This window comes from Bos indicus, chromosome 13, assembly GCF_029378745.1.
Source record: "Bos indicus isolate NIAB-ARS_2022 breed Sahiwal x Tharparkar chromosome 13, NIAB-ARS_B.indTharparkar_mat_pri_1.0, whole genome shotgun sequence".
Taxonomy (NCBI): Eukaryota; Metazoa; Chordata; class Mammalia; order Artiodactyla; family Bovidae; genus Bos; species Bos indicus.
In genome coordinates, this window is record NC_091772.1 from 37,756,468 (window position 1) to 37,773,403 (window position 16,936).

At 48.1% G+C, this 16,936-nt stretch overlaps 1 protein-coding gene across 1 annotated transcript in view; it reads left to right on the forward strand.

The window, feature by feature from the left end:
* The window catches only part of PCSK2 (proprotein convertase subtilisin/kexin type 2), a 239,107-nt gene that overhangs the window by 199,040 nt on the left and 23,131 nt on the right, over nucleotides 1–16,936 (forward strand). The window contains exons 7-8 of the mRNA XM_019973253.2: nucleotides 1,322–1,410; nucleotides 11,769–11,944. Of these exons, the coding sequence (XP_019828812.1) occupies nucleotides 1,322–1,410; nucleotides 11,769–11,944 (265 nt within the window). The remainder of the gene's footprint in view (nucleotides 1–1,321; nucleotides 1,411–11,768; nucleotides 11,945–16,936) is intronic.

Consider the following 16,936-nt stretch of genomic DNA (forward strand, 5'->3'; position numbering starts at 1 on the left):
CAAGCTGCTCTGCACACTCCACTGCATCCAGTGGGCCCAAGCCAGCCACCAGGCGGCCTTGCTCAGGGAAGGAGAAGTGCTCACAGGAGGGAGAACTGTTTGGATCCCTTTGGTCTAAAGGAAAAGGGAGCAGAAGGGAGAAGCTTAATGAAATTACGGTGTCTATGGCAGAACTATGTAGCACCCAGTGCCCCCTGGGCCCCTGCACTAACATGAGCAAACAACTTGCATGCCTTCGGTGATGGTGAACTCACTACCTCACAACGAAGTCTGTTCTGCCTTTGGACTTAAGACAGTGTCTAGAACTTGAGCCCTAAGAAGGCCTTGCTCAGAATTGTACGCTTCAGGCCAGCAAACTTCAGAAAGATGGATCTAATTACTGTCCAGGGTTCTTAATCTGGTCAGCCTCAAAGTTTCTGTGGAGCCCTTCAAATTGAATGTGAAATGTTGCCAGTGTGTGCTTTTTTGGTTCCCAGAGGAAGGTGGGGGTCTGTAGCATATATCTGAAAGGAGCTGTGTGTGCTCAGTCGCTCAGCCGTGTCCGACTTTTTGCAACCCTATGGACTGTAGCCCGCCAGGCTCCTTTTTCCAAAGAGATTCTCCAGTCAAGAATACTGGGGTGGGTTGCCATGCCCTCCTCCAAGGGTTCTTCCCACCTCAGGGATTGAACCCCCAGTCTCCTGTATTGAAAACGGATTCTTTACTGTCTGAGCCACCAGGGAAGCCCAAGAATACTGGAGTGGGTAGCAGTTCCCTTCTCCAAGGGATCTTCCCAACCCAGAGATTGAACTCAGGTCTCCCGCATTGCAGGCAGATTCTTTATCATCTGAACCATCAAGGAAGCTTTAAAGGAGGCTAGAATCCAACAAAGGTAAATAAGCTTTGTCCCACAGCTGACGGGCAGCATTCACTGCCTGGTGGCCACAACCAGCCTTGAAAATAAACACTAGCCCACAATTCTAGCTGTTCAAAAAAAAACAAAGTCAGCTACTTCAACTAGCACCAATCTGTCTATCTCGTTTTTCCTTTTCGCAGCAAGCCTATGACTGCCTTCTGCAGGAAGGCACTTCAGATTTAAAGTAGAGATCACCTTTCAAGGTTGAAATGTCCTGAGAAGACTTCACGGTAGAAACAAGCCAAGGGCGGCTGGGAGGTGGAAGGGGTGAGAGGAGAGACACAGACGGAAGATGCGATGGCCTGGACTGGCTCCAGGCTAACAGAACCACTCAAAAGAATCAAATTGCTTCAACTGACAGAATTTAAGAAACCTTCCCCAAGTCGTCTGACCCTCTGTCTGACCCATCTTCACTTCTCTCCACAGCCACGGGACGAGATGTGCTGGGGAGGTCTCTGCGGCTGCCAACAATAACATCTGCGGGGTCGGCGTGGCCTACGGCTCCAAGGTCGCAGGTAGGCTGTCCCGTCCCTGCCAAACATCCCCAGGAGGCATCACACCCAGTCTCCATCCCAGCCAGGGCCCGGCAAAAACTCCCAGTGGGGCAAGAGGGCAGGGATTGGTACAATTTAGCAAGGGTGAAAAAAAATTTTTTTAACTTAAACTGTATGGCAATATCAGAAAACTTAAAAAATTTTAAGGTGCACAGACTATAAGCCCACAGGTCAATGAAGTTTCACAAGCGAACCACACACACTTAACCATCAAGAATCAAAACATTATCAGCACCCAAAGCCTTCCTTGTGTACCCCTCAGTTGCTGGCCATACACACAAGAACACTCCTGACTCTGACTTCTAACAGCAAACATGGGTTATTCCCAGTTTTTTAACTTTATATGAATGGAATTGTCCTGTCTGTACTCTTTGTGTATCAGTATCCTTAATATCTTTTTAAAAAAAATTTATCAAAGTATAGTTGATTTACAATGTTGTGTTCATTTCTAATGTATAGCAAATTGATTTGGTTATACATGTGTCCGTGTGTGTGTGTACGCGTGCATACGCATGCACGAGTGCTTAGTTGCTCAGTCGTGTCCAATTCTTTGCGACCCCATGGACTGTAGCCCACCAGGCTCCTCTGTCCGTGGGGATTTTCCAGGCAAGAATACTGAAATGGGTAGACTATCCATTCTCCAGGGGAATCTTCCTGATCCAGGAATCCCACCAGGGTCTCCTGCATTGCAGGTGGGTCCTTTACCAGCTGAGCTACTAGGGAAGCCCATATACATATATACACATAAATATATTCTTTTTTATATTCTTTTCCATTATGGTTTATTACAAGACACTGAATATAGTTCCCTGTGCTATACAGCAGGACCTTGTTGTTCATCCATTGTATATATAAGTTTCATCTGCTAATCGCAAACTCCCAGTCCTTCCCCCTCCCAACACCCTCCCCCTTAGTAACCACAACTCTGTTCTCTACGTCTGCAAACCTGTGTCTATTTCATAAATAAGTTAACTTCTATCGTATTTTCTATTTCACATATAAGTGATCCCATGTTACACTTACCTTTCTCTTTCTGACTTGTTTCATTTAGCATGATAACCTCTAGGTCCATCATGTTGCTGCAAAAGGCACTATTTCATTCTTTTTTATGGCTGAGTAGTATTCCAGTTTATGTGTATGTGTGTGTATATATATGGATATACCACATCTTCTTTACCCAGTCAACTTTCAGTGGACTTTTAGGTTTGTCTCCATGTCTTGGCTATTGTGAATAATGCTTCTATGAACATTGGGGCACCTGTATCTTTTCAAGTTATAGTTTTGGCTGGGTATATGCCCAGGAGTGGGATTGCTCAATCTTGTGGCAACTCTAGTTTTAGTTTTTTTGAGAAGCTTGTGTATTGTTTCCATAATGACTGCACCAATTCACATTCCCACCAACAGTGGAAGAGGGCTCCCTATATTTTCAAAGTATAGTTTTGTCCACGTATCCATAAGACATAAATAGGACTCAGATAAAGATGGTAGAAAATGAGGAATGCACAAATTATTGCAAACATACTCCAAACTCTTCAAAATGCTTTTGGTGGCTTGTTTCGTTTGTACCAAGCATCTCATTTTTAAGAGAAAATACTCTACCTAGAAGAATCTTTTTATTAAGTTCTACAGGAAAGATGTTTAACAAATTCCCCTTTATGGGGTCTTTAGAAACCGAGGGTGGCAGGTTACTAGAAACTTAGAAAGAAACACCTTCCCCCTGCCAAAAAAGAAAGGGAGAGAGAAAACGAATGAGGGGATAAGATGCTAGAGAAGGAAGTGGCTCCTCATTCATTCCAAGTTTTGCATCAAATTGGCTTCTTAATTTATTCAGGCTGAGTCACACAACCTTGTTTTTCTTTTTTTACAACCATCTCTATGTGTTTTTTTTTTTTTTCCTGGTGATTTAATGGAACCATAAACATACTTTGTGCTGACACTTGCATTTCCAGGGACCTAAATAAAGCAAGAGAAACCTATACAAATCCATCATTAACCTCCTTCAGCGCTGTCTGCTAAGGTCTGCCTGAGTTGGGTGCTGAATTTCATAGAAGAATATATCCAGAGCGTTCTGAAATATAACTAGGGAGGCTTTGCCCCTCGGGTTTCAGCGCTCTGTGTTTGGTGAGCCTCCAAAAACCTGACATCAAAATGTCAGAGGCTGCTATGAGCTCAGGGGAAAATATAGCACCCAATTAATATTTGATAAGGCAGGCTCACATGTCGGGTGCTATCTGAATGGGGGGAGGGGCAGTTTCCTATTCACAGGACAGAGTGGAGGCAATGGAAAATTTCAAACCTGGATTCCTCACTCACAGTGAGGTTTTCCAAAGAGTTTTTAAATTTTCTTTATGCCCACAGTAACTGGGTTTTTTTAACAAGGGATTCTTAAAAAGTACTTACTGCAAAAATGAAGTGTTGCAATTAGTTCACGGCATTCAGGGATCCATTGGGATCTTTTTCTCCATCGGCTTCTTTTTCTCTCTTGTAATTTGTGCTCTGAAAGCATTTGAGTGTTAGTCGATCAGCTGTGTTCAACTCTTTGCAACCCTATTGGGCTGTAGCCCGCCAGCCTCCTCTGTCCATGGGATTCTCCAGGCAAGAATACTGGAGTGGGCAGCCATTCCCTTCCCCAGGGTATCTTCCTGACCCAGGGATTGAACCCGGGTCTCCTCCATTGCAGGCAGATTCTTTCACCATCTGAACCACCAGGGAAGCCCCAAAGGACCTAATTCTCCAGCTCTTTTTGTTTGAATTCCTTAAAAGCAAACCTGAGGCAAGGATCTGGGTGCAAGGAATTTATTTAGGAGGCAACCCGGGAAGCCAGTGAGGGAAGAGAAAGGAAGATAGTGGGAGGACAGACCAACAGAGGGTGTGTAGGTGAGCTGGGGCTTAAGGGACTGTGGGGACACCCCCTCAGCATTGCCCTCCCTGAGGGGAGGAGGCTGGGAGTTTAACCACCAACTCCCATCTGTCTTCAGTGGAGAGGTAGGGGTGCTCAGCCATGAACCCCTGGCCTGTCCAGCCTGCGGCTCACATGGACTGAGCTCCACCCCAAGGCAGAGGACACGCCCCAGGCAAAGACCCACCCCCTCCCACTCACCCCAGACAGGGCCAGCAGGGCCAGGTGGGATGTGCCAGCCTCTGGCTGATCCCCAAGGTGAGCGAGTGCAGCCTGGCACCTCAAAGACAGAACCTGACTGGTGTCTGTGAACCCCGACACCTCACAGGTCTCACAACAACACTCTGAAAATCCAGAAACTAAGCCCAGAGCCAGTGGGAGGCATTGCAGCCACACAGAGACTCTGAGCAAAGGAGCCGCCTTTTCCACTCCCTTAACCCAGCTTGGCTCCATTGTATCCATTCCTATGGGTCCTAAGTGCTCAGAGCCAGGCAGGTCCAGTCCCATCCTGTGTGCATCCAGACATCCCAGGGACCTCTGGGCTCCCCTAGAGGAGCAGAAGGAATTCTTGCTGACGAACCCCTAGAGAGGCACTCAGGAATCACAGCAGTCTACCTTTCAGACTTGGGGAAACATTTTGCTCATCCTGGCTATCAGTTCCAAACGTTGGCTGGTTTTCATTCTAAATAAGGAATCAATTCCAAAAGTTGGCTGGTTTTCATTCTAAATGAGCTATCAATTCCAAAAGTTGGCTGGTTTTCATTCTAAACGAGCTATCAATTCCAAAAGTTGGCTGGTTTTCATTCTAAGCGAGCTGTACCCTCTAGAGAATCTTTCTTTTCAGGAGCTTTCTGAGCTGGGGTCTGGGGCGCCACCTGGTGGCCAACCAAGATCACCGCAAGTCTCAAAGTGTTGAGTTAGGGGGACAACGTCCCAAAGGACCTCTGTGTGTGCTAAGTTGCTTCAGTCGTGTCCAACTCTTTGCGACCCTATGGACTGTAGGGGCTCTGGCGCGCTCTCTCTCTCTTTCTCTCTCTCTCTCTCTCCTAGTCGCTAAGTCGCGTCTGATTCTTGCGAGGACTGTAGAGTCGTGTCTGACTCTTGCGACCCCATGAACTACATGTAGCCTGCCAGGCTACTGGGTCCATGGGATTCTCCAGGCAAGAATACTGGAGTAGATTGTCATTTCCTTGTAGGGGCTCTAAAGTTGCCTTATTCTGAAGACCCACTGGCATTTACATAATGATAACAACAGTAAGACAAGGCTGTGGTCCTAGTGTGATTAGATTGACTAGTTTTCTGTGAGTATAGCTGTGAAAAGAAGAGAAGCGAAAAGCAAAGGAGAAAAGGAAAGATATAAACATCTGAATGCAGAGTTCCAAAGAATAGCAAGAAGAGATAAGAAAGCCTTCTTCAGGGATCAATGCAAAGAAATAGAAGGAAACAACAGAATGGGAAAGACTAGGGATCTCTTCAAGAAAATTAGAGATACCAAAGGAACATTTCATACAAAGATGAGCTCAATAAAGGACAGAAATGGTATGGACCTAACAGAAGCAGAAGATATTAAGAAGAGATGGCAAGAATACACAGAAGAACTGTACAAAAAAGATCTTCACGACCCAGATACTCACGATGGTGTGATCACTGACCTAGAGCCAGACATCCTGGAATGTGAAGTCAAGTGGGCCTTAGAAAGCATCACTACGAACAAAGCTAGTGGCGGTGATGGAATTCCAGTTGAGCTATTCCAAATCCTGAAAGATGATGCTGTGAAAGTGCTGCACTCAATATGCCAGCAAATTTGGAAAACTCAGCAGTGGCCACAGGACTGGAAAAGGTCAGTTTTCATTCCAATCCCAAAGAAAGGCAATGCCAAAGAATGCTCAAACTACCGCATAATTGCACTCATCTCACACGCTAGTAAAGTAATGCTCAAAATTCTCCAAGCCAGGCTTCGGCAATACGTGAACCCTGAACTTCTTGATGTTCAAGCCTGTTTTAGAAAAGGCAGAGGAACCAGAGACCAAATTGCCAACATTCGCTGGATCATTGAAAAAGTAAGAGAGTTCCAGAAAAACATCTATTTCTGCTTTACTGACTATGCCAAAGCCTTTGACTGTGTGGATCACAATAAACTGTGGAAAATTCTGAAAGAGATGGGAATACCAGACCACCTGATCTGCCTCTTGAGAAATTTGTATGCAGGTCAGGAAGCAACAGTTAGAACTGGACATGGAACAACAGACTGGTTCCAAATAGGAAAAGGAGTTCATCAAGGCTGTATATTGTCACCCTGTTTATTTAACTTATATGCAGAGTACATCATGAGAAACATTGGACTGGAAGAAACACAAGATGGAATCAAGATTGCCGGGAGAAATGTCAATAACCTCAGATATGCAGATGATACTACCCTTATGGCAGAAAGTGAAGAGGAACTAAAAAGCCTCTTGATGAAAGTGAAAGTGGAGAGTGAGAAGGTTGGCTTGAAGCTCAACATTAAGAAAACGAAGATCATGGCATCCGGTTCCACCACTTCGTGGGAAATGGATGGGGAAACGGTGGAAACAGTGTCAGACTTTATTTTTCTGGCCTCCAAAATCACTACAGATGGTGACTGCAGCCATGAAATTAAAAGATGCTTGCTCCTTGGAAGGAAAGTTATGACCAACCTAGATAGCATATTAAAAAGCAGAGACATTACTTTGCCAACAAAGGTCCATCTAGTCAAGGCTATGGTTTTTCCTGTGGTCATGTATGGATGTGAGAGTTGGACTGTGAAGAAGGCTGAGCGTCGAAGAATTGATGCTTTTGAACTGTGGTGTTGGAGAAGACTCTTGAGAGTCCCTTGGACTGCAAGGAGATCAAGCCAGTCCATTCTGAAGGAGATCAGCCCTGGGATTTCTTTGGAAGGAATGATGCTAAAGCTGAAACTCCAGTACTTTGGCCACCTCATGGGAAGAGTTGACTCATTGGAAAAGACTCTGATGCTGGGAGGGATTGGGGGCAGGAGGAGAAAGGGACGACAGAGGATGAGATGGCTGGATGGCATCACTGACTCGATGGACGTGAGTCTGAGTGGACTCCGGGAGTTGGTGATGGACAGGGAGGCCTGGCGTGCTGCGATTCATGGGGTTGCGAAGAGCCAGACACGACTGAGTGACTGATCTGATCTGAACAACAGTAATAATAGCATTTTGACTCTTTCAACATGCCAGGAAGGATGCAAAACCCTTTACTCACTTTACTCTCTTTGCAACTTTATCATACATTGTTACATATTTTATATATGTGTTCCTGCTAAGTTGCTTCAGTCACGTCTGACTCTGCATGATTCTTTGCCACCCCATGGACTCCTCTGCCAGGCTCCTCTGTCCATGAGATTCTCCAGGCAAGAATACTGGAATGGATTGCTACACCCTCCTGCAGGGGATCTTCCCAACCCAGGAATCAAACCTGCATTTCTTATGTCTCCTGCATTGGCAGATGGGTTCTTTACCACTAGCACCACCTGGTAGAACATGAACATGTTTACTATCTATTATTATCCCTATTGAACACGAGACCACACAGCTAGTAAACTGTAGAACAGTGTAGCACCCAGAGCAGCCTGGGCCCCTGCATTAACGTGCATCAACAACTTGCATGCCGTCAGTGATGGGGAAGTCACTCCCTCACGAGGAAGTCTGTTCTGCCTTTGCATGTGTGACTCTTAGAAACTTCTTCCTTAAGATGAGCTCTCTGTTTGATTTTTGTTGTCTGTTCCATGAGCACAGTAGTTTCCACTTTTTCTAGGTAACACTTGGCTGGAAGGGAGGAAAATTCCAATCAGTCCAATTCCTATAAATTCTCTGTAACATGCAGACCTGTGCATTTGAGATGTCCCAAAGTCTTAGCACTGTCTCAAAACCTTCAATTCAGTTCAGTCACTCAGTCATGTCCGACTCTGCAACCCCATGGACTGCAGCGTGCCAGACCTCCCTGTCCATCACCAACTCCCAGAGCTTGCTCAAACTCACATCCATCGAGTCAGTGATGCTGTCCAACTTCAATTTTTTTGAAAGTTTAATTATTTACATTTCCTTACCCACTTATTTACTTTATAAATTTTGAAGGAAAAGTTAATTTCCATTTTTTTAAATTTTAAACATGGCTGTCTCAGACAGTAAAGAATTTGCCTGAAATGCTAGAGATCCGGGTTCAATAACTGGGTAGGGAAGATCCCCTGGAGAAGGCAGTGGCAAACCACTCCAGTATTCTTGCTTGGAAAATCCCATGAACAGAGAAGCCTGGTGGGCTACAGTTCATGGGGTCCCAAAGAGTCTGACACGACTGAGCGACTAACACACTTATCAAAGTAACTCTTTAAGAAGACAGCCTATTTCTTTCCTTAGTTTTAGCATTTAAACCAATGTTTGGCATTTTCAGTCAAAGGGATCAAGATAAAATAATCAAAATTGAAAACGTCTTACACGAATTCACAAAGTCCAATAAATGGACATGAAATATAATGAACTCTTCAATTGATATTTCTTGCAAGTTTGTCAGATATTTACTTCTAAGAGTATTAAAAATGCTCAAACTGCATCAAGCCTTTTGGGAAATACTGTCTCTTGCCTCCAGTCCCTTCCAGGACTCAGCAGTCATGACCAGGGGGTCTACCATATGCCAGTCCTGCTGAGGGTGGGAGGATGCAGCCATGAGCCAGAAGACAAGATACCTACCCTCACACAGCTTTGAGTCTAAGGGGGAGACCCAGACCAGGAGCAAACAGACACAATAATATCAGATCATGACGCCAGCGTGCACAATAACCAGGGGATGATTCGAGGGTGGGTCCTGTAGCATCACTTCTGCGGAGCCCCTCAGAGCAGCCCTGGGAGGGGGCCAGGCCAGGTAGCATTGGCCTTACCTGCCTTCCTCTGAAGGCAGAGCAGGTAGACTTATGCACCTGCTGTGATCTCCGTACAAGCTCATAACAAGCTCTCCTTTCATAACAAGAGGAGAGGCAGAGGATTTAGCACAAATCCTTGGGCCGTGGAGGCCCTAGAGCCCAGGACTGCAATCCTGGGCAGCAGGCAAGACGCTCAGACTCTGAAAGGGAGGAGGGAACCACCGAGTCACCACGAGTCAGGATGGTGGGGACAGAAACGCTGACGTGCCTGTCATCTTGCCATCACGTCGCATCAGCCAGCAGAGCATTTTGCAGATGCTAGGATGCTGAGTCCTGGTTGCCTGGGCTTCCTTGCTTCTCTCCCTTCCCCTGGCCCCGACTCCATAGCTCCTACAGCACTCAGGACAGAGTACCTCCCTAAAAACCCTTGGGTCACCCTGAGCCTTGGTCTTGGCCCGTAATGCTGCTGTTGCCTGCAGACATTAATCCTGTATCTCATTCAATTTATGCATACCTCATTCCTCCCAAGCTTAACGAGATTAAAAGAATGCCCGGGGCCTGGCCCCTGAATACAAATGAGAACTTGGCTCCCAGCCTGTGGCCGTCCCCGCCTCCCTAGATGCCAAGAAGTCAGAAGATGAACACACAACAGCGCTGGCTTTCTGGGAGGCATAAAGGCAGCCAGGGTGGGATGGAGGGGGAAAGAGGCAGAGGACAGGAGCTGCAAAGACAGGGCAAAGGGCACCAGCCAGTGACAAGATTCAGCGGGGACAGTCCAGGCCCACTTAGGCTGGAGTTGAACTTCTTTTTGCCCCCTTCCTGTGGAGGCAGGCTGCTCAGGGCTGGTCATCTGGGCACTGGATGACTTCAAGACCATCTGAGCCTTCTCCTGGCAGTGAATACCTGTCTCCCAGCAAAGTCTCCCCATCCACAAAGTGGATATGACTTAGGAGAAGAAGCTGTGCTGTTCAGTTGATTCTGTAAACTGGTGGCCACCTTTGTTAAATAGGTTTTTTTTTTCCCCCCTAATGGGCAGAATATAGTTGGACCAAGAGCAAAATGTGGAATTTTAGATTTTCCATCCCTAGTGAAATGAACCATAAAAACTTAGCTTCTGGAAAGTTCAAACCAAAGACTATGCTTATTCTGTAGGAGATTTTTTTCCAGGAGAAAGAATGTTAACTAATAATTAGTTAACACTGGCAAAAATGGTGACCTGATCTATGGGTAGAGGATGGAAAAGTCTGGACCTGTTATCTCTGTTTGGGGGAAAATCAACTAAAAGGTGGCCCAGGCACAGTATTTAGGAAGTACTTTCCAGATGATCCTATAATTGGCTTTAAGATAGGTAACGCTATTACCTGCAACTAGAAAAGGAAAATCAAGGCGCGTCTCTAACTTTGTTCAACTATCAGCAGTTAGTTCTCAGGAACTGTCTGTAGATTTTGGGGAGTGGTCACATATACATAGATAACCAACATACATGAATCTTCCTTCTTTAAATTGGTGCATACACCACGTTTCAGGCTGGCCCTTGTGTAATAAAGTCCTCGGACCACTGAGGCTCTGCCTGTATACAGCTCAGGCCTTCACTCCAAATTCCAGTGAGAAGAATGACCAACACTCACCAACACTCTAGGCTCCTTGACTTAAAACAGTGTATGGAGCAGAGAACAATACTGCTTCCAACAGCCGATATTCTGTGGGTAACGATGAAGGGAAAAAAAAACCCTCTCCGTTGGCTGCTGCTCAGTGAACCCCCAAGAGGTTTTTTTCTAAGCGGTCCCAGGGAGGGGGGGTGATGTGAACCCCAGTTCCCCAGATGCTCAGGCCTGAGAACAGAGGACCTCTTCCTCCAGAGTCCCTGGACACACAGACACACAATCATGTAATCAAAGAAAAGCTCCCAGCAGGAAGTCACTCCTTCCAGGCATCTGGGTAGCACAAACTTTACAAAGGTGACCCAGGGGGAAAGGGGTGTCTTCTGCACCCATTTCAAGTATACTTTAGAATTACCTCTTGGACATTTCTGTTGCCCCAAAGCCCCTTCTCAGTTATGATGCAACTGAAAGTTCCTCTTAGACCTTACCCTCCTTCTCTCCTCAAATATCTGAGAGCAATTGCCTCCCGCCACACTGTCATGCACAGTAGCTTTACTTCTCCTCTGAAAGGTGTCCTCCATCAGCCCCCCAGTCCCTGGAGGCCAAGCTTCCACTTAGAAACTGGCCTCATTTAGGAATTCTAGCAACCTTTGTCGGGGGTATAGAATTGCCTCCCAATAGGGACATAAGAAAAGGGGTGGGTGAGGTGCAAGGAGATGGGGTGGGTAGTTCTGTGCATCTTCCTGACCCCCTGATCACCCCACTGTGTGAGGCTGGACTCAGGGTCGCCCCACTGACTCCAGGGCACAGGGACCTGTGGCAGACCCCCCAGCCACATCCAGGACCTAGCCCCCTTCCCCACCTTGTCTCCTGCGAACCCGGGACCCGCCCACAGTGCTTCCCTGCCCCTGCGTGTCCGCAGGTATCCGGATGCTGGACCAGCCCTTCATGACAGACATCATCGAGGCTTCCTCCATCAGCCACATGCCTCAGCTGATTGACATCTACAGTGCCAGCTGGGGCCCCACCGACAACGGGAAGACGGTGGACGGGCCCCGGGAGCTCACGCTCCAAGCGATGGCGGATGGCGTGAACAAGGTAAGGTCACTCCTGTGTCCTCACGGGAATGGGGCAGAATGGGACTGGGTGGGATGAGGTGTGTGGGGGTGGGGAATGGAGAGGAGGTAACGGTGGGGTGGAACAAGGGCAGGGCAGGGGTGGAGGTGGGAATCGACACCTTCTGCCGTCACTCAGGTCCTTTGAGAAACAGATCCCAAAATGGGGTTCAGGGTGCAGACTTATTGGAGGAGTCGCCTGTGAAAGACAAAAGGGAGCAATGGGGCCCTTCAGAGGGCGAGGCTATCCTGGTCCCTGCGAAGAGGGGTGGGCAAGAAGGGTGTCGCAGAAGGGCTGGACTAGCGCCCCCACGGCACAGGCATGGCTGGGAGCAGCCCCGGGAGAGATGGATCTTTGTGCAAACCAGGGGACTTCAGGGCACAGCAGGGGAGCTGCATCCAGCTGCTCCCTTGGCTGGACTCAGCCACCCGTTTCTGGGATCAGCCCGGGAACGGACAGAGCCACGGAGAAGGGATCAAAGCAGCATCTCAAAGGGAGGCAGCCAGAGCCTCGGGGTCACTGAGCAGGTCAGCAGCCCCTGGGGAGGGGAAGGAGGTGGCCTCTGGGATCTCTGGGCAGAGTCCACTGCTACTTAACATAGCCAGGCACCGGGGCAGAGTCTCCCTGGGTTCAGGCCCCTGGTCTGCTGCGCAGGGTCTGAGTGTCTCTCCGAAGTGATCTGACCTCACAGCGTATCAGTGTGCCTGCCTGTAAAACAGTGACAATGGTGCATTTCTCCTGGGGTCACCATCAGATGTGAGATAGACATGCAAGTGTTGGGCCCTGGGAGGTGCCCTGCTAACCACAGTGTTTGTCAGGGTCATTAGGGACCCTTAATCAACTGCCCCCAAACTCCAAGGCATAAAGCGGCAGGTTTCCCTAGGCTTGTGGACTCTGTGGTCCAAGAATTCAAATGGGATCATGGGGAGGGACTGTCTCCGCTCCAATCCCTGAACTTGGCTAGAAGGCAGGGGACTGGATCTCGAGGCTAGGTGTGTCCACTTGTCCCTGGGAGGGACTGGATTACTCACTCTTGATTCCACTGCAGCAGCTCCTCTGGGCACTTAGTCATTTTGTCTAAGTCATCTTAGTCTTTTCCCAGGAACGGACTTGCCCTCTGGTTGATGTGGTGCCCCATCCCCACTCTCGGCTTGTCTGAGACGCCATGAAGGTCCCTGACACTGGAATGGCACAGTGCAGTATACAGAGGGGTTACTGATAACATTGGGAGGTGGTGTAGGAAGTGATGCCGCTACCCCATCTCAGTGCCCAGACCCTTAGGAGTTTACAGGGTGAGACTTCTGACATAGAGACAGCTACTTCCTTATTGAGTTATTTACAGTTTTAAGGAGAGAGAAGGCTGCCCATCAAGCCCAGGATCAGGTGACAGCAGGGACCCAGGGGAACACACCCCCCTCCCCATCAGACACGGTTTTTCACTGAGAAGCATTTTTTTTGACACCCAGAGGCCAAGAGAGTCAGGGAGGAGGTGACATTTGGCCTCAGTCGGAATTTACAATGCAGATGGGCTCAATGGAGTACCTCCTGGGGCAGCTCCTGTCATTCTCCAGGAGCTTCTGAATGGCTCCATCACATCCCCGGGCAGGGGAGTTCTCTCTCTTCCATCTGCGATGTCCCCTGTTGCAATTAAAAAGGCTCTTTCAAGTGTGATCGTTCTGCAAACATGCCAAGTACGCCGAAACTTAAGAGAAAAAAAATTGTTATGACTTATCATCAGACAACAGCATGTAAATATTTTACAAAGTGGAGAGTGGTGAAAAACACACAGTTTCTCATTTGAATCTCCCTCAAACTGTGGGAAAGACTCTTTCCTGGTTTCAAGGTAAAAATACTTTCGGACAAGTTTACAGATGTGTGTGAGCAACGGGGTATTATTACACATGAGCAGAGCCTTCCTCCCGCTTACTCAGCTATCTGGTCCAGTCTAAAGGAAAGCACGCTCTGAAAAGTGATCTCTACCTAAACAAATTCCCTGGTGGCTCAGCTGGTAAAGAATCTGCCTGCAATGCAGGAGACCTGGGTCCGATCCCTGGCTTGGGAAGATCCCCTGGAGAAGGGAACGGCTACCCACTCCAGTATTCTGGCCTGGAAAATTTAATGGACTGTATAGTCCATGGGGTTGCAAAGAGTAGGACAAGACTGAGCGACTTTCACTTGGACCTAAACAAAGGTGTCAGACAATTACCTATTCCACTAAAGCACTTCTGATGCTTGTCGTTGAATTTTAGCATCTTGCAGACAGGTTTGCTTCACCGATATCATAATGATAAAAAGCAAGAAGAAGAGGGACTTACCCGGTGATTTGGTGGGGGTCTGCAGTGGACGTGGCTTCAATCCCTGGTTGGGGAACTGAGATCCTGTGGGCCGCATGGGGTGGCCAAATGCATAAATAGATTAAAAAAATTGTTTTTTTAAAAAACAGGAAACAGAGGATAAGAGAACTTTTCAGGAATGTACCATTTGCCACAAACCACACCACTCCCAATCATATGATACCTTCTTCTCACATGCACATCACCTACGTGGCTCCTTAGGGATTTAAGTCAGTGTTTCCTAAATTTGCTCAGTAAACACTTTAGGGAGGAAGTAAGGACCAGGCATGAAGGAAGAGAGGGAAGCCATTCCCCCTTTATTTCCCGTCTTTCCTCTTTATAGTCTACGTGCTGAATTTCCAGTAAAGACATTCTTCACATTACATATGAGAGTAGGCGACAGACAGAGATCCCTGAATTATGATAGCCAGGAACTGACTTCTCAGTTCAGGGTAACTCAGACGCGGACCCTGAGACAACAGCTGAGTTCAAGTGGTTACTTTGGGAGGTGAATGGGACACCAGGAGTGAGCGGGGAGGTGTAACCGGGAAGAAAGGGGCCAATAAGGGATTTGTCTTCCAGTCAGCTACCATTGAAGCTGGGACTCAGCTTGGATTAACTGGAGCTTAATCCCATGGGAGAACTGGGAAACTTTGCATAACACACGCTAAAGCTAGCAGCACGGTAGCTGGCAGAAAAGTCAGTGGTTGAGGAGGTTCCCAAGTGGCACCTTCAGCCCAGAGGCAGGTGTGCAAGGCAGCCTTCAGCCTCTTGGGAGAAATCCCTTACACGAAGACATGCCTGCACTGACATCTGCTGACGCCCAGTGTACCAAAAGCCATAAGGTCGAAGGAATATGGGCGGCAACCACTACCATCTACCACAATCTCCAGACTGCAGCTTGGGCAAAGCCTAGTTGAGCTTGGAGTCATCTTTCTCTGGGTGATAAAGGACCAACAAGGTAATGCATTTGTCGGTTAGAAAAGGATGTAGCCCTTGCAGAGAGACTGATGGAGAACAAAGGCCTGTGGATACAGAGCACAGCATGTGACATCACTCTGACAACCAGAAGAGGAATTCAGAGACCACTGGAGGCTCTTGAATATGACAACTGACTCATGAACTTCTTTTCACATCTTAAGGAAATGTACCCAGGGCAACCTTGGCCCATGTTTGGCTCTGATGACTATACCCCAACCTCTTATTAATCACACCTCAGGGTTGCTATCAGAGGGAACACCTTAGGAATATTTAAAGATGAAGCAACAGAAAATGTCTGAGGCCCAGATGAGACAAAGCATTGATTGTTTATTTCCTGAGCATGGCAGGGAGGGTTGCAAAGAGCACGGACACAGGTCCCAGATCTTGGAACTGAATTGTACATGGGGTCACTTGCAAGACCCTGGCTTGAAAGGCACCCTCCAGGAAGCGGGGGTGGGGTGCGGGCAGGCTTCCCAGGGAGACAGTGATTAATCAGGATGAGCAAGGATAAGCCTGGTGACCCTGCTGAAATTTAATCAGAGCAGCGGGTGGACATGGTGATGCAAGTGCCGGGCCTCTGGCCACAGTGACGCCTCGTGCCAAGGAGCTCTCAGGACTCCTCCCCAAGCTCTGATTAAGGCTCTGAAATGAAGGTTTCAGACAGAGGTTTTCAACTGAGTGGCAGCTGCTGCTGTGTGGAATGCTTATCACAGTTACAATCCCTCCTTTCATTTCTGAGAAGGAGAAACAGGAGCAAAAGCTGGTGGATTTCTAGTGGCCTTTCCTAAGTACCAGCCAGCCTCAGGCGGAGTGGTCAATCACCCTGGTTGCTCAACGCTTTCCGGATTTTAGCACTGAGAGCCCCACTTCCTGGGGACTCTCCAGCTCTGGACAAACCAAGGCGGCTACCACTCCCCTTAAATAAGCCTTCTTGATGGTGGTGATTATCTGCACCCAGGGAGAAACCCAACTACCTGCTTCACAGATTGATGTGAATGTCAGCCTTCGACAGCCCCCATGACATCAGAAAGGCTCGTCACAGTGTGTCTGGATCTTGTTAGAAAGAGACAGGATGGTATAGGAGCCTGACCTCCAAGGTGGATGTACAGCAGGAGAAGCCATATTTAAAGGCAACCGCAGGTGCAGTGAAACACAGGCTCGAGTGATGGATATAAGCAGAGGCTACAGTGCCATCCTCGTTTGGCTTTCTTGGGACTCAGACACCCCACCCACTCCTGCTGAGCTCCGAGGAACCCATGGGGCACCATGCAGATGCTGGGATCCGGTGGTCTGGCTGCACCTGCCCGGGTGTGGCTTCCTACCCATCACCAGCTGGCCTCTCCCAGTGCTGCTTGTACTTGGGACCTGCTAGCACTGTGGGGGCGGTCCCAGGCCCCGTGCACACAGCCCAGATCATGGGGGAAGGTTTTCAGGGGTCTCCAGGGGCTGGGGGTGCTCCTCATCAGCTCAGCCCTGGTTGGCCTTTCTCCCACTCCTTCCCCGACTCCCATCTTGTACTCACGTGTGCTTCCTGAGGTCACCCCCAAGTCCTGGTCTCAGCAGCTGATTTTGAAGCCACATAAATTGGAACCAACCACTTCTCCCTGTAGATATGGCCCCGCTGTTCTCCAGAAGTTAACCACACTCCCAGGAGGGGACC